The sequence below is a fragment of the Vipera ursinii genome, assembly GCF_947247035.1.
Source record: "Vipera ursinii genome assembly, chromosome: 3".
Lineage (NCBI taxonomy): Eukaryota > Metazoa > Chordata > Lepidosauria > Squamata > Viperidae > Vipera > Vipera ursinii.
Genome location: NC_139516.1, coordinates 20918434 through 20940793, shown reverse-complemented (window position 1 = coordinate 20940793; position 22360 = coordinate 20918434). Strand labels below are relative to the sequence as shown.

The window sequence follows — 22360 nt, the reverse complement described above, 5'->3', positions numbered from 1 at the left end:
ACAATGTTATTGAGATTGTGCCATGATAAGAAGATAGGATTTTTTTATTAAAAAAAAGCATTAAATTGAAGGCAACTACAAAGACATATCAGAACGTATTTCCAATGAACAGGCTGCTATTTTTAGGCAAAGTTTCTTGTTGCTAGCCTTTCTCTTGAGTCTGTTTTGTGTACTTTGCTATTGCCTAGGATTTTCCATTTCAAAATATGATAGTAATTTCAGCAAAGTACATTTAATCCAATTGACAGCACATGCAGACTGTGGAGCAATGGGGCTAGGACAGAGGGTTGATGCACATCCCAAGGAGGGCCAAAGGCATCTCTAGGAGAACTGCAGATAATAGGAAAATAGCAGACAGTGAGAGCTTGGCTGATAAGGTGTAGCATTCAGACATTTGTAAGACTCTGAAAATTTGAGGTACACAATAATTCATTTGAGACACCTTCCTCTTTTCTTTTTAATACCTCCTACGTTATTATAGGTTTTCCTCTGTTTAAATCACTGGCTCCATGTGTACAATTGGATAACAGGCACAAAATACTGAAAACAGCTTTTGACTTATATTCTAACTTTTAAATTTTGCTGCATTGAATAAGAATTATTGATCCAATTGATCATAGTCCCATGGAGAGGCTTCTTTTTGGGACCCCGACAAGTGCCCTGCCCCCTAAATGGACACTGAGCATCAGTCTTTGTTTCTTCCTATTATAAAAATACTTTTTTCAGACTGAGTGTGTTAAGTGCATATGTGGCAACAGATGCTCACAGATGTTGCTAGCATTTGTAAAAGAAGTTATTTTTATGAGAATAAATGATGTTGTTTCTCAAGGAAATGTGTAGCATCCTAGCAGTCAAAAACAAAATTCACTTGATTCTTATACTTGTGATTGAAGGATGTTATATGTGAAAAATGTACATAGTCAGAATGCAATTTTAATTATAACAGGGATTTTTTTAACTTGTTTTTCCTCTAACCTAAAATGTGAACTGATGAAAAAAGTGGGAAGAAGAGGAATGAGAGTAGTATATTTCACAGCTTAAGCAATTAACACATGTGGCCTTTTAACTGAAAATGCACCCTGTAAGACCATTACACACCAAATCTAAAATTACCCAAATACATCACTACATAGGATTCTGATTGAATATAGTATGCAGCTGTTGGGTAAGAAATGAAGTTTTGTCATTTCTTGGTGGATGCTAATGCAAAGAAATCCCAAACTATTTCCAAAGGGCTGCTGCTCAGATTTTGGTGGTAAAGCAAAAAAATCTATTTCATGTTAGCACGTTGCAAGCTTTTATTGTCTTACTTATGCTAAAAAGATCTTAAAGCAATATCTATCTATCTATCTATCTATCTATCTATCTATCTATCTATCTATCTATCTATCTATCCATCCATCCATCCATCCATCCATCCATCTTCCAAAAGGGTATTGCAGAGCACACAAGAACACAAAGTACTTGTGATATGAAATGTCTACTTATTTTTACTATGACATTTCCATCCTTCGTTCTTTATTCTAGTCTCTGTCTCCTTCTATTACCTGCCTAGAAAGCAGAAGCCAAAGGAAGAAGAAAATAACACAGTGGGAGGATACAGACTAATCCATCACCATCAAGGCACCATTTAAAGCTGGTAAATGGAAACCAACTAAAGGGAACATCTATTTATCACAACTGAATAGCTAGGACTAATCAACATGTTTTTTTCCCCTTGAGAAAGTAAATTATTCCTTCTGTCTCTCTTCTTCCTTTTTGCCATGTATATTGTGCCACGTGAATCGATGTGTGTATATATGTTTGTAGAACATGTTCCAATGAAGTACTGTAGTTAAAAACGATTGTGCTCTGTTTGGTTTTTCTCTGTCTATACCCTAACACTCTAAATAAATTTTTATACGATTGTAATAGTCTATCTGAAACTCTTTAAAGCAGCTGCTTCTTTTCCCAGGACCATCTGGCAACTGTGGAGGGTAGCCGTGTGACTCTGGGGAAAGATGCAACTGCTTTAAATAGTTGCATACAGGTGCTGTATTCATGCTCCTATTCTCCCCCAAAGCATTTTTCCAACTAATTTCCGAACAATTGCACAGCTCTACTTAATACAGCCAACTGAGACATGCTGAGATTGGAAAATAAAACAAGCTTTAGCAAATGGAAAAGAAATGATTTAGCATTTATTCCATCTGTCTCAGGTACAGCAAAGAAAGATCCCGCTTTGTGTCTTATAATGTACCAGAGATACAATATATGGATAACAGCTCCAATAACTTTAAAGCAGGGACTGAGATTTCGTCGTTAATTCTGATAGGGAGCACATTTCTAATCTACTCAGGCTCTGAGAACTGGGTGCGTGTGACCCCCCTCATCTTTTGGATCAGGGGCCCAGGGCAGCTTTTGTTATAAGAATAAAACTGGTATATTTTTTACTAAGCTTTTGTAAAAACAGCTATTGTCTTTTGGATATTACAGTACTTCACATAACCACCTGATATGTTCAGTCACTTTGTTTCCTTGTCTGTATTGAATGAATTCCAGGAAATCACACAGACATTTTGCTTGACATCACAGATTAAATAATGGGTGACTGGATCATAGTCCTACTCTAGGCTAAATTTTACTTATTTGTATCCCGCCTTTATTACTTTTGTTGGTGGGGCTTGTGTGTTCTGAAGAAGATGAGACCTATGCCAGAGGTTCAATCACACTGGACATGTTTCAAGGACCACACTAGTTGTTGTAATTCCTGAACATCTGGTGAGAAAGGGGCTACAAGACCTAAGTCTGTTGGCTGAGAAACCAGGGCCAGCAGTTGAAGGACTATTGGAACAAAAATTGTTTACCCATCACAAATATGCAAAGAACATTACTTGCACACCATCAACATTGACAAAATCACGATCATTCAATTGCAAAATTCAGCTTTACGTGAGTTATTTATAAAAATAATAAGTAAAAAGGTAAAGGTAAAGGTTCCCCCGCACATGTGTGCTAGTCGTTTCCAACTCTAGGGGCCGGTGCTCATCTCCGTTTCAAAGCCGAAGAGCCAGCGCTTGTCCGAGGACGTCACCGTGGTCATGTGGCCGGCATGACTAGACGCCAAAGGCGCACGGAACGCTGTTACCTTCCCACCGCAGTGGTCCCTATTTTTCTACTTGCATTTTTACGTGCTTTCGAACTGCTAGGTTGGCAGAAGCTGGGACGAGTAACAGGCGCTCACTCTGTTAAGCGGCACTCGGGATTCGACCCGCCAAACTGCCGACCATCTGATCGACAAGCTCAGCGTCCTAACCCACTGAGCCACCGCGTCCCTATAAAAATAATAAAGCTAAATATAAATAAATATGGTCCATGGTATCTGCAACTTATTATTCACATTATAAAATTAGTTAACAGTCATCATTATGTGTGTCCTATGAATGCATAATATTTAATCAGACATCATTTGGATGATAATTGCTTCTAAACACACAAACATGCAAATCAAAATTCACAAAGGACAATATTAGGAAGAAGCCTGCAACAACTAAGCAAAGTTGAACTTGTTAGGCATCCCCAGTTATGTTATCCATTATTGGGGATGTCTAACAAGTTCAACTTTGCTTGGTTGATCATTGTTTGAACTGCAAGTTCATTCCCATTTCTATACCAAACAGTAATTTTTTAAAAAATAGCATGACTACAATATATGCATTTTGCATGCATTTTCCTACATTATGCACACCTTTCTGTTAGATATTTTGAGTGCATTTAACAAGTATTAATTTTAAAGCTGCTTAATGTTTAATTTTAATTTTAAAGGTTAATGTTTCAAACACATTTTCTCTTTGTATATGCACAGTTCAATTCTGCACTGAGCTACAAAACTTGGGATTGTTTGGATTACAACATATATCTCTCTTCACATTTTTATATTAGTTGAAAACTTACATTGGATCAATTCATATTCCAATAAATTCCTCCTTTGTGGAAATTATTTCAAAGAAATATATTAGGTTTTGTAAACCTACCATCTTCAGTCTAAAGAAACTGATCACTGGTAGCATTAAGCAATTCCTAAGACAAAACATGAAGGCATGTTAATTAGCTTTGAAAATTAAGGACCACTGCCAAACAAATTGACACTGCCAGTGCTCATACTTCAATTACTGTGCAAACCTCTCTGTCAAACTGATCTAGATGGGATTAAACTATTTAGTTTCCCAATGAGGACCAATTAAGAAGGAGAAATGAAATTTCATTCTTCAGAAAGAGATGAAACTCCTTTGAGTGCACCCTAGTATTTGTGACATGAGACACTGGGTTCTGACTTTCTCCATCCCACAAATTTTCACATTCATAGCTTTAACTGTGCGACAATGGCCATTATGGCAGGATGCAATTATGAATCAAAACTATCCAGGTTTGCCAGATATCCTTGGGAACATGCCCAGTCAGCTCCATATAATACGTATGGTAAGGTGGTTGGGATTCGCTGAGATTTTGTCACTCATCAAAATAGTTTTAGAAAGCCTAGGATAATGAGACATAAACATTTGGAGGTTCAATATTCAGTATTAAGCAATGTGCAATTTCCAGTCTGGAGATAATCTAATGCTGGCTTTATTGTGATATTGCCATCCAGTGTCCAGTCCAGTAGCCTTCAAGTCCAAAGGAAGCCTTTTATATATTGTGCTATCACACATCCAAGCTGCCCAACCGATCAGTTGTGAGGAATGTTAGAAGTTGTAACAAGATGGGCAAGAAGCCCATTTCTAAGCTACACACTGAAACTTAACCAATTATATATAAGGAACATATTAAATTGATCTGATACTGAATTGGAATGCAATCAAGTGATTTGTATTCCACAATACTGTCTGTAATAGAGAAGACTTTATTCATTCCAGCACCTTTTCTCAGAATGAATGATTAGACTCTGAGCAGTAATAATTCCAAAGCATTCAAGCTAAATTTAATTTCTTAAATGAATAAGGCACTGGAACATGCCTTCTCTCAAAGGATTCCTGTGCTTACAGTGAGCAGGACTGTTCTCAAGTATACATGATGGACATGCAGTGGAATTTTGAAGGTATACGTCATACCCTTTTAAATTATTTTTAAAATAGAAAAAAAAAACTAGAAGAAAGAAGAAATGCATAAAAGTACCGTGCTACAATTAGATATGGATTTGTTTATCTGATAACTGGAAGAGAGCATAGATGTATAGAGTCAAAAGGTCAGGAAAGCAATTATGGTGGAGTCAATCTGAATGCCCTGCTAAATTTGGCTAATTCCTCCCCCCCCCAAAAAAAATAAATCCTGAATTTCTCCCCCAAATCAGTCAGTAACTGACTTTCCCAGCTGACAATAAAAAAGACCAAAAGAAAATTTACAGAATGTGCAAGTCAGAGAGAGCAAGATCAAGGAAAGAGAAGGAAAGAAAGTCTTTTCTCTGTAAAACAATACTACCTACTCAACACAATGGATGATATTTATGAAGTAAGTTGCCCGCAATGGGATGGGATGGACTTGAAATGTGTGCAGATTGCAGTCACTAAATTATAATAATCAAGTGCAGCTGCTTCACTCATAACCACTGTGCAGAGCCTCCTCCTTGTAGGAGAGGAACTTTTTGATAAGGACAAACCATACATGGTATGTAACTCCTCCTTCCCCCCCATCTTCCTCCTCTTCATCTCTTCGTCTTCCTTTCATTTTCCCTCCACCTCTTCCTCCTTTTTAATCCTTTCATTCCTCATGTTAAATATCTTCTAATTTTAATGCTAGGGTGTTTTTTTTGGCAAACACTCCTCTTATCTACAGGAACTAATAGCAACCCCAAGAGTATTTAAATTTAGAACATAGCATGGGTAAAATATTAACTACTCCTTTCTTCCCTTGCATTGGTTCTAGGTTCAAATTTAGAGGCTTCTGTATTCACTTCAATTAACAGACCTAACAAAGGGGAGGGAAGAGAGAGAGAGAAAAAGATAAGTGCATTAAATAATTTGGGACTATTTATGCTTTTTTTCCTTCTAATACACATTTTGTAAGTAGTTTTGTTTAATATGTGTACTTTTTGCAAGATGAATGATGATATCAATATGCATGTCTTCAGTTGCTAAATGCATTTGTGCTGGATCGTTTGTTCCTAAAGACAAACTAGGATATAATCTATAAATCACAAAAGACATTTTTGGCAAGGACGATCATCCTCATATACAGTAAATCAATACAATGTAAGCAGCTTCTAATGCATTTTGATACTATGTCAGAGAAGATCTTATTATTCAGATGCAGGCTTTTCACATGAATGTATTGAAATGTATTTCAAGGAGACTCCATTGGCTAGTGGTAGGGACCGAGCAAACCAGTTCAACTTTCAGACTATTTTTTGGCTTGCATCAGTTTTCCAGCTTTCATTCTACACAAAACATCTGTCTGGCAAAAGGTCTTTTAAGTAACAAGGTCAAATCCTGCCTCTGGGATGCATGCTGTTCTTCCCAATGCATTGGCAAATCCACCTGGATCTCGTCACCACTATCTCTTAATGACTATGGAGATGCTCAGTAATCCAGATCATGGTTGTCTCAAATGTGTTTTTTCAGGAGCCCAGTTGCCTCCTGAAAAAGCATTTTGGGACAACCCTGACCTGAATTACTGAGAATCTCCGTAGATATTTAATTATGCACTTTGGGATGAACACCCTTTGAATGGAGCAGGACTGCGAACAGATTTCCAGAAAACATTGCAGACTACAGGAACAATTTGCACTTGATCTGAGATGCAGACGACCCAGGCTCATCCCCAACAGCCTGAGCCTGTCTTCAAAAGTGAAGGGACAAAGGGCAGAAAACATCCTGCAACCAAGAAAGCTCTATACCAGGGGTGTCAAACTCAATTTCATTGAGGGCCGCATCAGCATTGCGGTTGCCCTCATGGGGCTGGGTGGGTATGGCCAGGGTGGGCGTGGCCTACTGGGTGGGCATGGCTAGAGTGTGTATGGCCTACTGGGTGGGCGTGGCCAGCTCTACATCGTTCGCATCAAGGGTGCCTATGGGAGCCTGGGCAGGAGTGGGACAGATCTGAGGGTCTGGCAGAAGGAGGGTCTCTCGGCCAGGGCCAAGGCAGTGGGGGCCGTTCCCTCACTGTTTCCAGCATGGCTTCGCGGGCCGCATGAAACCACTTCATGGGCTGGATCCGGCCCCCGGGCCTTGTGTTTGACATGTCTGCTCTATACACATTTGCACTAATTAGGTGACCCTCAGGACACAGGTAAACTCTCCAAACGGCCTCAATGACTCTCTAAAAGAATGCAAATGACCAGCTGTCTGCAATGAATATAAATCCTTCCATTCCCCACCATCCAGTCAGAGCTGAAGAAGCTTCTTGGATGAGAAGCGAAACTTCTTCAAAGAACAACAAGAAAGTGGGATCCCTATATCACATGGTTGAAAGGAGTAGAGATAGTGACGAATATGCAGTTATGTGGAAAACAGGGAAAATTCAGAGTGGAAGAGTTTTCCACTTCACCTTTCATAGATATACCTGGGTAACCTTTTGACACCCCAGAATGCTTTGACCTTCAGTATTAACAATCCTCGCCTAACAGTTTGAGACTATAGCCACATTAGCACATGATACTAAACTTAAGTAGTGCAATATATTAGCACAACACACCAAATCATTAACCCACCAAATTGCCTCTGTTCATACAACATGTTAAATAAAAAATAAACACATACATGCATACAAAACCTCTAGCCATAAAGCCCTGTCTGTCCTCCCAAGCCTTGGACTAAGGGGGAACAAAATATTTTGCCAGTTGTGTTTTGTATATGTTTTAGTATTGTTTGGCCAGATTTCCTACCTTTTTCTCTCCTGCCAGGTCTCTCACTGACCTAGTTAAGCACACAGTGGGAATCCAGCCAGGAAAAAAAGTTTCTTTGCATCTATCATTGAAACGGAGACAGATTTCCTTGATTAATTGATTAATTATGTGCCATCAAGCTATTTCCAACTCTTAGCCACTATATAAATTTTCTCCCCAATGCTAAGATCACATGTTAAATTCTAAACGTGGTAGGTTAACTGAACATTTGCAGTCTGTACATGACATATTATACCTAATCAAATAAATTAGATTATGGCTTAAGCTAGTGGTCTGATTGGAGTGGCCTGATGCTCAGCCAGAACAGAAAAACTGTTGAATGGTCTGGTCATCTAGAAAGAGCCTGTTGAAAGACCCTACTATCAGGTTTGTGGAATATGGGTCTTCTTTGTGGCAACTCCAGTTTAGGGACCTACATGCAACTTCTCCTTGTTCATGTTCTATAAGCAAGTCAGGGTGTATTATTTCAGTGAGGCGGTGGCTCCTCATAGTTTTGAACGGGGGTATTCGTTTACATTTAATTTTGGGGTTTAGAATTACACATTTCTATTCTCCTAATTTTGTGGTGTACCACCAGAGACCTCCAGAATTGGACAGGTTACAAACACTGCAAAATACATGAAATAAGTAAGCCTAATGCTTAGCCTAATGTGTTATGGAAATTCACCCTTAGAATGATACTTGATAAGCTTCCAAGAATCTCCTGGATTACCCTGAAGTTTATTTCAAAATCCTTGCTTTTCTACAAGAGCCTGATATTTGACCATCTTAATACTTGCCAGTTTTAATAATTACATGTTGCCGGTATTAGTCTCCATATTTGTACCCAGTTTCTTTGCAAGCATGCTGTTGCTAGTGGTGACATGTAGCTTCTATAGCAGCATGAAATATTTAATTAGCTGCCAAGTAGGATAGTGATTTTTTTAGCATTAAACTTTCCACCATGTACCCCCTTCTCCATGGAAGAAAGAAGAAGTGAATATAAAATATGGCTTTTCAGATTGCATTAGGCTGAGAGGTACCAATAGAGATAATTGCAAATCCTTTGATACATATGTTCTATATTTACATATATAAAGGAGGTGTAAATTAATATTTCTATCTCAGACACCAGAGAGAGAGGACTAAATTATTGTTTTTGGGTATTGTTAACAGAAGGAAGATTTATATAACTGGTGTCCTTTTAGAAATGATGTAGGTTGCATGAATATTGGGTTTAAGTTCCTAAGGATGGGGTATAAAAAGTTGTTATTAGAAGTTCTAACTTGCCATAATTGTGTATGTATACAGATCTTTGAGTACTTGAACAAAGCTACACATCTCCAGGTTTGCTCAGCTCCGCTATAAATGATTTATAAATTATTACTCATCATGAAAATCTATAAAATCAGAGAAAGGTAATGTTCCTTATTAAGGACATTTGGAATTCAGTGAATTAATTGCTGTTGGGTAGCAGCAGATAATTCTCTCCCTTGGGTGCAAAGAGAAAATATCTGCTGTGAACTTCGCATAGGGGTCAGGAAAGGCATCCAGCCAGTAAACGCTTAGTCACCGTGACTCCAAGGGATTACAAGGGATTACAAGGTCGTTAAAAGAAAAAAGAAAAAAAATGCTGCTGTATTTAAAGGACCATTATTCATCATTGTCTTGTATTAAAGTTGGCAGGAATTTTCATATTCTACAATCAGGACCACATAGCCTTCTCAAGCCAAGGGCTGCCACTGACATTTAATAGAATCATAGTCCAAAGAGTAGGCCAAGCTAGGAAAAATATAACATTGAACTTAATTCCATTCAATTTCATATAATGTAATCGCAATTAGTTAAATGCAAGTAATAGGCTCGTGTACTAAATTGCTTTCCCCATCGTCATAATTTGGCGACAACTTTTGGAAGATTGTGTAAGTGGAACCCAAGGCTCTGTTGGCCATCTGATCTTCTAAGATTAAAAGGTCTTCTATGCTTGACTTAAGCTTTTCAAGTTGTTTAGCCATAAAACCTGAATCACTGTTGCCTAATTCCTTTTAAAATAGAGATGTCAAGGGTGGAACCTGGGATAATTTACAGGAAAAGTTAAGAGCTGTGCTAAAAGCCAAACTCACTGAAGTCATGTCCTCTTCTCATGGCCCCCTGTACTATCCATTTTTGTTGTGCTTTAACTTAGACCAGGGGTAGGCAACCTTGGCTCTTTTATGACTCATGGTTTTCAACTCCCAGAATTCCTGAGCCAGCATAGGAATTCTGGGCACTGAAGTCCACGAGTCATAAAAGAGCCAAGGTTGCCTACCCCTGACTTAGACTGTGAAGCAGCTGAGCCACAAATGGAACCCCAGGTCTTCAACAGTTTACTCCTCAAACAAAAGACCAACTAGACCAGCTTTCTGTCATGTGGGACTTCAAGATAAAAATTAAAAATATTTAATTCAGGTTCAGAAACTGAGATAAATGGCTAAGAATACCTATAAGAGAAATGTGTCTCATGGCTTCAATGCAATCTGTATAAGGGATAGGACAATGCACCCTTGAAAACCTGTTTGGAAGAAGTATTTTGGGCCTTTTTTGGTATTCATTGAAACAGTCATGGCTTTCTCCAGGCTTCTATGTTAAGTATGAAAAAGTCAAGTTGCTTTAATGATTTGACCTTTTATAGCTCTGAAATTTTTTTAGGCTCATGAAAACCCAAAAAAGGTTGCTTTAATTAGTAACAGAGAGATGCAATCCTTGTACAAACCCTGAAGTACTTCTTTTAATCACTTTCAAAGCAAGCACAGTCCTAACTGAATTCTTGACCATGCCACTGAGTGATAACCTTGATATAGGAATACAAGAATCATTAGGAGAACCATTAAGAGAAAATAAATAACCACTTAATTCTAAGGAAGGAGAGAATGTGAGAGAGAAATTCAAAACATTGCTGTTGTGATTCTGTTTGGTATAAGAGGGAGCAAAGGTAAATTGGCAGGTTTTCAAAGATTCTGTTATTATAGCGTACAACAATAAAGTCAAATTCCTGTAATCAATGGGGTGTCTGTTTTCTGACCTATAACTCAAAGGGCTGCCAATGATGCAGTCAATTACTCCAAGGGAACTCCTTAAAATAGTGGCATCTTTTTTCAGACTGATACAGAAGGATCTAGCTGTCTACAGCACTTTTTCAGAATCATCTTCAAACTACACCAAGCCATAGTTAAGAGGCAGCTTAGAATTTTTAGCAGTTTCTGACTTCCTCTACAATGTAATCATCACAATCTGCACAAATATATTAGAAGGGAGTGGGATGATTTAGAATTAGAAAAAGATAGTAATGGAATCTATTGGAAACAAAACAAGGTTTATAGATTGCCAAGATGAAAATTGAATATGAAAATTGCTTTAATCCCTAATCCTCTTAAGTAATGAAAGGGAATATAACAACAAAGTTCTAATCGAACAGAGATTATATCATATTTTCACATAACTGGTCATGTTCAGAGGGAATTTTTGCCTTTGTTTCAACAACTTCACTTCATTGCAACAAAGCAGTACTTAGATGACACTGACTGACTCTAAAAGCTAAGTAGGATTAAATCTGGTTACTATATAGATGAGAGATCTCCACATAATTCCAAGCTTAGTCTGGGATTCTGAATGAACCTTCTAAAAGAAGGCAACATTAATCCCATTTTTATAACTGTTGCAAAGAAACCTCTATTAAAAATAATTGCAATCATAATTCCCTGCCAAGTTGAAAAACATAAGGATTTCCAAAAAACTAAACCATCACTGAGTTTTTCTTATCTCTTTGTACATCAAAAATAGCCAGGGGCAATCACCAGGAAGGTATAATTGAAAATGTGAATTGCCATCTTTCTAGCCCTATCTATCACAGATCAAGAATGGATAGATTGGATATTACCTTGGCTGCTACAGAAGAATTGGGCTTCTCCAAAAGGTCCCAGAGTCTTTTTCTCTTCTCTGCACAGCAAGTGTTATCAAATTCCTCTCCCTCCCTTTCACGCATGGTTTCTGCTTCTCTCTTGAGCTCTTCATTCATCTGTTCCTTTTTCTGATGATACCTTGCCTGGCAGCAAGATTCTAGATAAATTTCATCAATTCCCCAATAGTCCAGTTCTTGGCTGAAGGACAAGGCGCACATTTCCTCCATCATGTGCAACTTGCCTGTGCGGTAAAAGTTCAAGATAGAGGTAAATGCCCCTGGGTGCCTATCAAAGAAATATTCATTCTCCTCCAAGTTATAGTCATCACATATATCCATCAGGGATTCATGAGTATTGCAATCTCTGAGTTTACCCAATCTTGTCCGTGGTAACCTGTCCAAGGTTCGCCATAAAACCTCATGTGCCAAGCCCCCCACATTAAGCTTGACCCTTCTGGAACAAGCTTTGCTCCTGACAATCTCCATGGGATCCGGGGGCAAAGAGGTAGTAGATCGAGATCCATGTTTATTCATTCCTGCAGGCATTGCTTATCTTTAAAAGATTGAAACAGGCTGACAAGTGATTCCTGGGTCTTTACAGTTCCAGACAGGTTCTCTTTATCTGTTTTCCGGCTCCTCCATTCCTGTAAACAAAATAATCCACAGAATTACTGGTAACTTCAGCAAATTAAATGGAAAGCTTCTTCCTTTGTTTGCAAACTGCCTGTTGTCCAATTAATCAGGAAGTTATACAAATAGCTCGGTCAGTTTGCTGGAAGGAGCAGCAGAGACAGGAGATGGGCTGTAAGAGCACAGGCTGCTGTTCAGTCTCATGGTGCTGAAACTGAACAAAAAGTCCTAAAGAAAGTGAACTGAAGGAAGGTAGAGGATGCTAATAGGGGCGTTTAGCCACTGAGCTAACAAAGCCTTCGTACAGCCTTTGTCCAATTCCATACATTATAGTGGTAGGGAACACTTAGAGTTATTCACTACCTAAAGTGCTAAAGACAAATCCTTTACATATCTTCTCCCAGAGCACAAATATCTGTGTTGTGTTGTTCTGAAAAGGCTGGATCATCCTCATAAGCCCAGCATCCATTTTAATTCATTTCAACTTTCTCAAAATGCAAGGCATTTCATGTTTTTCATTTTTACCTATCCTCCTTTTAGATTAAAAGTTAACACAATTTTTTTTTGTCTTTTGAACAGATAAGTGCATAATGTGTTACCCTGGCCAATCATTCAAGCTATGTTAGTATTTGTCATTTTAATTCCAGTTAGCCTTTTTCTTTCCTTGTACAGTTCCTTCACACACACATATAAGCAGAGGTTTCAAGCAAGAACTTTCTTCTTGATGTGTGGATAAGGTTGATATCGATAGGATGTTTTCTATTATCATCAGAAGCTTTGGGTTTGGGGGGAAGGATGTGTAGGAAACTAGGCCTATGGAACAAGCTAAAGGATCTGATAGTTTACTACCCCGAGGTAGTATGATTCTCAGTGTTTCATCCAGACCAACAATCAAACCTCTTTACCCATAAAGTATATATGCCATATAAACATATAAGGAAATAATCAGACACAGGCTCACCAAAATATATATTCCATTACTCAAAATATGTACTTTTTGTACACAATCTTAAGAAAACACATTATACGCTATATTATAGTTTCCCTGGGAGAGAGAAAGAATTTGCAATACTGCTGACATAAATGTTTTGCAGTTATGAGTACAATTACCTACTGATTTCAAATGATCTACCTGATCATCTATCCACCAAAATACGTGAATTTTCAGACTGAAATATCAATATGTATTTTGTATTCACTAGTTCTAAAATATCAAAGCATTGCTCATTTTACCTAGGCATTTAGCTGCATTTTCCAGATAAGTTCTCCTTTGCCAAAGGGATGAATTATGTTTTAAACAGAGAACAGATTATATTTAACAATTTAAAGAAAATTTTCCCCTTTACCCTCTGCATGTGTGCTTCTCATCTTTCTGTAGGTATAAACTCAAAGACATCAGGAGCCCAGGCTGACATTAACAATTTACAATACCGTAGTACATCTATTAGCAACCTTGCTTTTAAAACTTACATAGCTTTCCTTCTACATGAAGAACATCTAATACAAAAGAAAACCATGGTACTTTCACAGCATTATATTCTTACTCTCTGAAAGTGGGAGCAATGGCAAACTGGTTGAAGTCAAAACAACCCCCCACACACACACACACGTGTGCGCGGACACACACACACATACCCAGGTCCATAATGTGCATACAGAAAACCATCCCTGCCTCCAGTATTTTAACCATTCTTACACAACCCATTTGAGTTAAAGAATGTTACCTATTTTAAAGGTTGGCCTACAGGTAGCTCACTAGATGACAAAACATCAGGGTGGAGAGGAGAGACAGACTTTTGAATAATTTGCTATTAAAAGGACTGTTATGCCTTGTATGAAATGGGAGAAGTTGGGATTTGTAAAAATTTTAATACTGTATTGTGGGAGGAAGACAAAAGCTAAAGCATTCTGCTTAAGTTTCTAAAAGATGACATCAGCAGGGGTTGAAAGAAGAGCCAGGGTGGAAAGGGGTGTGTGTGTGTGTCTGTGTATGTGTGTATATATATATATGTGTGTGTGTGTATATATATATATGTGTGTGTGTATATATATACATATACATATACATATACATATACATATACATATACATATACATATATATGTGTGTGTGTGTATGTGTGTGTGTGTGTGTGTGTGTGTGTGTGTGTGTATGTGTATATATATTCATAAATGCATTTGTGGTAAATGGGGTGTGAGGCCATCCAGTTATCAGCTCAATGCTTCCAAACAACCTGGCAATGGTGGAGGGAGCAATTAGGCTAGCAATTAGGTAGGGATGATAAGAAGCTAAACTGAGTTTTAGCCTAAAGGAAACAAAGATTTGCATATCTTTTTATCGATGTCTGAAGGGGAACCCTTCCTCAGCACCACCACCAGGGAATAACTCACGAGAGTCGTCATAACAACAAAATATACATGTGTGCATATATCCATATTTATATGCATATATATTTGGAAACGCCGTCAAGCCCGAGATGACTGCTCGCCTTCTCTCCTTCCTCGCACTGTTGCTTTCTCCCAGATGGCCTCAACCACAAGATCCAGCGATCCGTCGGAGGAGCAGAAAACCCACCAGCCTCTCCCAGCCCAAACCAGCCCAGATTTCCCGCGGCCCGCCAAGGCGAATCCCCGGCTCCCCACGGCGCCGAGCGATCACGGGATCCTCCGCCGCTGCCCCCAATTTCTCTGCCGTCCCTCCCCCCCCGTCTCTCACCTCGCCACTTACTTCCTTTCCCACGACCCCAGAGCAACGCCGGAGCGGGCTTTCGGCGGAGAGGAGGGCATCGGTCGGGAGAAGCTACATCCTGCTTCAGCCGGAGGCGGCGAGATCAGCAGGAGGGCACGGCGGGTGTCCTCCGAGCGAGCCGGGGAGGCGGAGTGGAAGGTGGCGGCAGACGGGGGAGGGGGCAGCGGTGGAAACCCCCCCTCCGCGCACCGAATCCCGGGACAACCGAGCAGATTGGGAGGGGCGTCACGCGGCCCCGAAGTCTAAAACCTGCCGCTCGTTCCCGAAAGGTAAAACGCTGAGAAGGAGGAAGGGGGAAAAAAAGACCCATAAGGCCCTCCAATGGATCTTTGAACTCCCGGGTTTTTCAGCTTCAGATCCACCGAACGTGTCAATGGGCTCCCGGCTCAGTTAGAATGAAGAGGCCGGGCAGCGCTTCGAGACAATTCCTCCCCGTTCCTTCTCGCGTTCTCGTTTCTTAACGGAGATCAACAAGTCCGGTGAACCTCCGTCTCCCCCTCGCAATTCTGTCCCGGAGTTTGCGGACGGAGAAGTGGAAGTTGGAACAGGGGAAGAGGAGAAGAGAAGAGCGCCATCTCGAGTTCGGATGCGGCATTACGGGCAGTGGTTTAACGCTTTGCTCTCTCCTTTGGAGGGGGATGCGACAGAGGGAGGCCGGCAAAATGCGCCTGGTTTAATATGGAGAAGGATAAAGAGTGGAAGGTTTTTTTTAAGAAGGGATTAAACCATCTTTGGATTCTCAATGTCCCGAAAGAAGAGGCGGGAGTAGTCTAGTTTATAAACAGAGCACTGGCATTCAATACAGAAAATTACAGGTTTATTTTATTTTCACATCCCACCAGGCTCAAGGTTGACTCAGCCTTCCATCCTTCCGAGGTAGGTAAAATGAGGACCCAGATTGTTGGGGGCAATTAAGCTGACTTTGTAATAATGCCGCTTGGGGTGTGTGTAAAAGCCCTAATAAGCAGGGATATACATAGAATGAAGGCTACTGCTAAGTTTGTAAGCCGCCCTGAGTCTTCGGAGAAGGGCGGGATATAAATGGAATTAAAATAAATAAATAAATAAATAGTGGGTAGTGGTGGAAGATTTCCTCTGTCCGACATCCTGAGAACCTGCTGTCAATTCGAGCGGTTGCTTTGATGGTTGAGACTCTTGAGTTGAGCTTGACTCTCCATGGACATGTAGTATTTTTTGCAGCAGAGAAAAGGATTGGCAGAGGCCACGGAGGCCTGCGGAAGAACAGGATACTTAGCAAAATTGCAAGCTGCCTTCTTTTCCTTCGATTTGAGCCTTTTCCCCAGCATCAACATAGCAGAGTTTCCAATAAAGCTGCAACTTTAAAACAGGTGTGGCAGAAGATGGGAGGAGGAGACTTGTGTTTTGGAGCAAACAGCAAACTACCAAAGGAAGCCAAATGAAAGAAGACATTTTTCCTTCAGAAGGATTGGATGGTCCAAAACAGAGGGAAAGAAGTGCAGTATCACAACAAAACAAGGCACAACGTAAAAATGGTGTGGGAGCTTTATATGCTGGCCATTAACAGAAAAAGAAGAAATCTCAGAGAGAGGGGACTCAAGACAAAACAGTCTTAAGAACTGTTGATGCATACTAGCAGTAGTATAGAGTATATATATGTAATAGAGTAATAACTAACAGTAATTGAATAGTAATAGTATTGAGTACAGTATAAGCATTGTCATAGTAATAGTAATTGGGCAGTAATGGTATAAAGATAGCAACACAATATAGGAAGCACTGGCGTATCAATTTCATATGTTTGCTTTTACAAAATAAGATCTGTCCTCAACCCTTATAGGGAGATATAATGAAACCACAGTTCAGGGTCCACTGCTTTTCTCTTAAATCTGGGTCAATCTAACTGGGCACAGATTAAAAAAGAACCCTTGACGAAGCCCAACTCCTCACTCAGTACAAAATGCATATTAAAATATCCCAGGCAAATGGTTGATGACATCCAGTGAAGACAAGACCACCCCTTCTTGCTTTCCATAATTTAAATCCATTATTCATGTACTATGGTTTGGAATAAGAAACAGCAGATCTTGATCATCTTCTATATGACATGTTTGTGTACTTGAAAAGTGCTTCTATATACCGTCCTCATAGTAATCTTTTCTCAAGGTTAAATTTACCCCATTCCTTCTGTCCTTCTTATTGTATATTCACCTCACTTCTCTAATCCATCAAAGGCATTTTTATTTTTTTATTTTTTTACTGTATTAGTTCTATCACCCAATTTTGGGTCATCAGCAAATTTGATTTTTTTAACATCATTTGTAATATGCTTTCTTTAGCTTTTGTTTACTATTGTATAGTGTGAATCTAGTAACTATTGTGATTGGCAAACCATATTTTATGACTAGGCTTGCTGACCCAGTTCTTTGGGGTTTTTAAATAGTATTTTAAAAAGTGTTGTGAAATGCAGATTATTTATTTATTATTATTTGGATTTATATACCGCCCCTCTCCCAAGGGACTCGGGGCGGTGTACAGGGCAATTAAATTATGCATTATATTTTTTTAAATAAAGTAATCCGTACAATAAAAATTAAGTATTAGTAATGTCATTACGTTTAGATAACAAACCATTGGAGATTAAAAAAGAAATATATATATCAGTATTAGTTACAATTTAAAACTTCAGTGTTAATGAACATAAAATTATTTAGCTTTTTTATCCAGAATTGAATGTAACATTTAAAAACACCTGCAGGTTGCATCAAAGTATTTGCTATATAATAAAGGTTTTGATCTTAAGCTCATTACTTAGTATTAAGGTCTCCACTGTATTGTTACTTAATATTGTTTGTGCATGTTGAAAAAAAGAAAAAGGAAGATAATTTTGACAATAATTAAATACAAAAAGATAAAGAGAAAAAGAAAAAAAAAGACTACTAAATTGTTAATTTCCCCCTTTTTTGCTTCTGGTAATTTACAATATTTGTAAACAGTTGGAATGTTTATTTTTATTGTGCTGTGTGATGACCCAGCTCTGTATTGTCCACCTGCTGCCCATTCACTTGCCAAGTCCCTGTGGATCCCATCCATGCCAGATTTCATAGCCTCTTGTGTTACAAAACACTGTAATCAAACAAAATGGAAGCTGCACCCTTTTTTTCCTTCCCTGTCTTTTACATACAATCATAGTCCTACGGGAGAAGGGTGGTATATAAGTCTAATAAAATATAAATAAATAAATAAATAGTCAGACCCTTTGCCTAATCCCTTCAGGTCCAAATTGACCTGCTTGCCCCAGACAAAGCCCCCTGCAAACCCATCTAAGCCAAAGAATAGAAGCCTCCTCACCAGCCCAGCCTGTGGGCTGCCTTGACAACGAAATTGCAACACAGGGTAACCCCAACCTTCCATCATCTATCATAGCGTTTCTCAACCTTGACAGCTTGAAGAATACTGGGAGTTGACGTCCACACATCTTCAAGCTGCCAAGATTGAGAAATGCTGATCTATCACAGTGTTTCTCAACCTTGAGAACTGTAAGATGCGTGGACTTCTACTCCCAGAATTCCCCACCCAGCTAGTCAATTCCACAGTTGAAGTCCACGCATCTTTAAGTTCTCAAGGTTGAGAAATGCTGCTCTTGTCAACGGATGGCCTCCTCATTCCAACTCCTTTAACAATGGACTTCCTCAGTTCTGCTACCCTCCTAAATGCCCATTTGCCTGACACTAGAAGTCACCATAGGTACAAGGATATGGAGAGCTTCTCCAAACTGGTCAGCACATTGTATCTCTCTCGGATTTCCCACAATGTAGCCTTTAAATTCCATACAGGTAGTCCTTGCTTAATGACTATTCAAAGTTACAATGGTTCTGAGCAAATAAGTATTTGCAATCGGTCCTCGGATTTATAGCCATTGTAGCATCCAGCAGCCACTTTGGGTGCTAGGCAGACCACCCACGTTTACAACTACAATGTGAGCTTCAATTCTCCCCACCCACCTTTCTCCCTTCTCTGCCCTTTGGTGGCCCTGCACTCTGCTGCTCCCTGCTGCTCGGAGCCAATATTGGGAAAGTTTTGCATAGCCAGCAGGTGCCTATTAAAGGGCCAGTCATGCATGCCTCAGCAGTGGGAGAAAAAAAAAGGCAAAGGTCAGCTGGGGTGAAAGGGAGGATGCAGGGGTAAGCAGAGTGCAGGCGGTGGTGGTGCAAGGTGGCCAAAAGGGTAGAGATGGAGGGAGTAGAGAAGGGGGGGGACTTGAAGTGGAGGTGAGCATGGCAGAAGCAGGAGAAATGTCGCTAAGCATGCTGTCCCATGGTATTTTGCCTCATGGCACTTTGCATAGTGATGCATATGTATTCTGTTCCTAATTAGGGTTGTTAAATGAGGATTATCTGTATATATCTGCCTTTTGGAAAGCAGATTGCATATTGTTGTACTATGTGATGGGAATGAGATTGCAGAGTTCTAGAAGGGCTTTAATGAAGGAGATGAATGGTTGTTGTGTTTGTTTTGTTTTTTTACAAAATCTCCTGAAAAGAGAAAACTGGTACAGTATCACAGCGAGGGCTGATGTAACAGCATCCTTCCTCTTAAAGAATAGTTCCTTTGGGGGACTTCTTTTTTTAAAAGACATTACTTTGATGTGTATATATACTGTAGAGAAAGATAAAGGAGAGCAGCGTTAAGAGCATTGTGATAGATAGCAGCAGCAAGGAACATATGGCTCTTCGGATGTCGGATTATAATACCCAGCCACCCCAAGCCACAGAAGTGATGGTGAAAGATACTAGGAGTTGTGGCTCACCAACATTAGAAGACCAGAGATTCCCACATTCTTGCAATCCACAATTCTGCTGCATTTGTATATCGTAACTATGGGCTGACAAACTCCTTCCTCAAGGCAGCCATTAATCAGTCAAACCTCCTTACTTATTGTTCTAACATCATTACCTAAGGGAACTTTCTTGATTTAGTTGTAAAATACTTGCTTTGCATGAAGAACGTCTCAACTTCTGCCTCTGGGCTGGGGTTGCTGAACTTAAGAACTTCTACATGAAAAACACCATATTCTGGATGGGGAGAAACAGGCTTCGTCTCAATCCCGCCAAGACTGAGTGGCTGTGCATATCGGCATCTCGGGTCAACCAGACTATTCCATCTCTAACGATGGGGAGTGAGGTGTTACCCCCCGTTGATAGGGCTCGCAACTTGGGCATCCTCCTGGATTCACGACTCAATTTTATTTATTATTTATTTATTTATTTATTTTATTGGATTTCTATACCGCCCTTCTCCCTAGGGACTCAGGGCGGTTCACAGGGCATATATAAATAGGTATACAAAACTTAAAAGAAAATTAAACCATGCCCAATTAAAATACAGCAAAAGTAAGATAATAAAGCCAATTAAAAAACCCATATTCCCCTTCAGGCCAGACCAGCTAACTTGAACAAGTGGGTCTTCAACCCGCGACGGAAGGATCGGAGGTCCGATGCCATCCGGAGCTCAACCGGCAGTTGGTTCCATAGTGCCGGGTCACCCACAGAGAAGGCCCTCCCCCTGGGGGCCACCAGTCGACATTCCCTGACTGGAGGCACCCTGAGGAGGCCCTCTCTGTGGGCACGCACAGGGCGGAGGGGAGTTGACGCCGGCAGCAGGTGGTCCTCGAGGTATCCCGGACCCATGCCATGTAAGGACTTAAAGATCATAACCAAGACCTTGAACCTCACCCGGAAGACAACTGGTAACCAATGCAGCTCGCGGAGCAAAGGTGTAACATGGGAGTACCGGGAAACTCCCAAGACAACTCTCACGGCCGCATTCTGTACCAGTTGGAGCCTCCAAGTGGTCTTCAAGGGAAGTCCCATGTAGAGAGCATTACAATAGTCTAGGCGAGAGGTCACAAGCGCATGAGTGACCGTACACAGGGCATCCCGGTCCAGATAGGGCCGCAACTGGCGCACCAGGCGAACCTGGGCGAAAGCCCCCCTAGTCACGGCTACTATATGGTCTTCGAGGGTAAGTCGTGAGTCTAGGAGGACTCCCAAGTTGCGAGCCCTATCCACGGGGGGTAAGAGCTCACCCCCCATAGAAAGCGATGGAACATTTTGAATGTCCCGGGATGCCGGAATGTACAGCCATATAGGAGCCGTGACCAGGGAGGCTTTTGCCCAGGTTCGCCTGGTGCGCCAGTTGCAACCCTATCTGGACCGAGATGCCCTACGCACAATCACTCATGCGCTCGTGACCTCCTGTTTGGACTACTGCAATGCTCTCTACATGGGGCTGCCCTTGAGGACCACTCGGAGGCTTCAACTGGTGCAGAATGCGGCCGCGCGAGTTGTGATGGGGGTCTCCCGATACTCCCACGTAACACCTCTACTCCGCAAGCTGCATTGGCTTCCGGTTGCCCTCCGGGTGAAATTCAAGGTGCTACATGGCTTGGGTCCGGGATATCTGAGGGAACACCTGCTGCCGGCATCAAGTTCCCTTCGTCCAGTGCGCTCCCACAGGGAGGGTCTGCTCAGGGTGCCACCGGTAAGAGATTGCCGGCGGGTAACACCCAGGGATAGGGCCTTCTCTGTGGGGGCGCCTGCCCTTTGGAACCAGCTGCCAGTGGAGCTGAGGACTGCCCCCGACCTCCGTTCGTTCCGCCGGGGCCTGAAGACCTGGCTCTTCGAGCCCTCTGGCCCAGGCTGAGGACTAATTTATTTTAATTGGGGTTTTATTTATACAGGGATAAATTTAATCTTTTTTAAATTTGGTTTTTAACTTTTGTATTTTTGGTTTTTAATTACCCTGTAAACCGCCCTGAGTCCCTCGGGAAAGGGCGGTATATAAATGTAATAAAATAAATAAATAAATAAATAAATAAATATTCCATCACAGAGCTCTGGTTTCCTTTTGTCGATCAGACAATCAGATTCTGACAAGGCCTTAATAACTTTTTTTTAAAAAATCACCATTGATATTTTGCACAAAAGGTGCGCAAGGAAGTGAAGATACTATGTTGGAGGATGCAAAAACGTCTTAATGGGCGCTGTACTATAAATTATATTTCAAGAGCAAATTTAATGAATCCTCTGAATGCGAATGCAACACTGTGGTGAGATGCCAAGCACAGAGGGTATGCACTCACGTCTCTAAGTAGAGCTGGATTTTTACTCTCCAGTTTTCATAACCTTTGCTGCCTCATTTTCTTTTT

General features: G+C 40.5%; 1 protein-coding gene across 1 annotated transcript in view; it reads right to left on the bottom strand.

Moving 5' to 3' along the window:
- Positions 1-12338, bottom strand: part of KCNB1 (potassium voltage-gated channel subfamily B member 1) — a gene marked incomplete at both ends in the record, with an annotated part of 159393 nt that extends 147055 nt beyond the window's left edge. The window contains one exon of the mRNA XM_083359722.1: positions 11772-12338. Coding sequence (XP_083215848.1) covers positions 11772-12338 — 567 coding nt within the window. The remainder of the gene's footprint in view (positions 1-11771) is intronic.
- Between the last annotated feature and the right edge of the window lie 10022 nt (positions 12339-22360).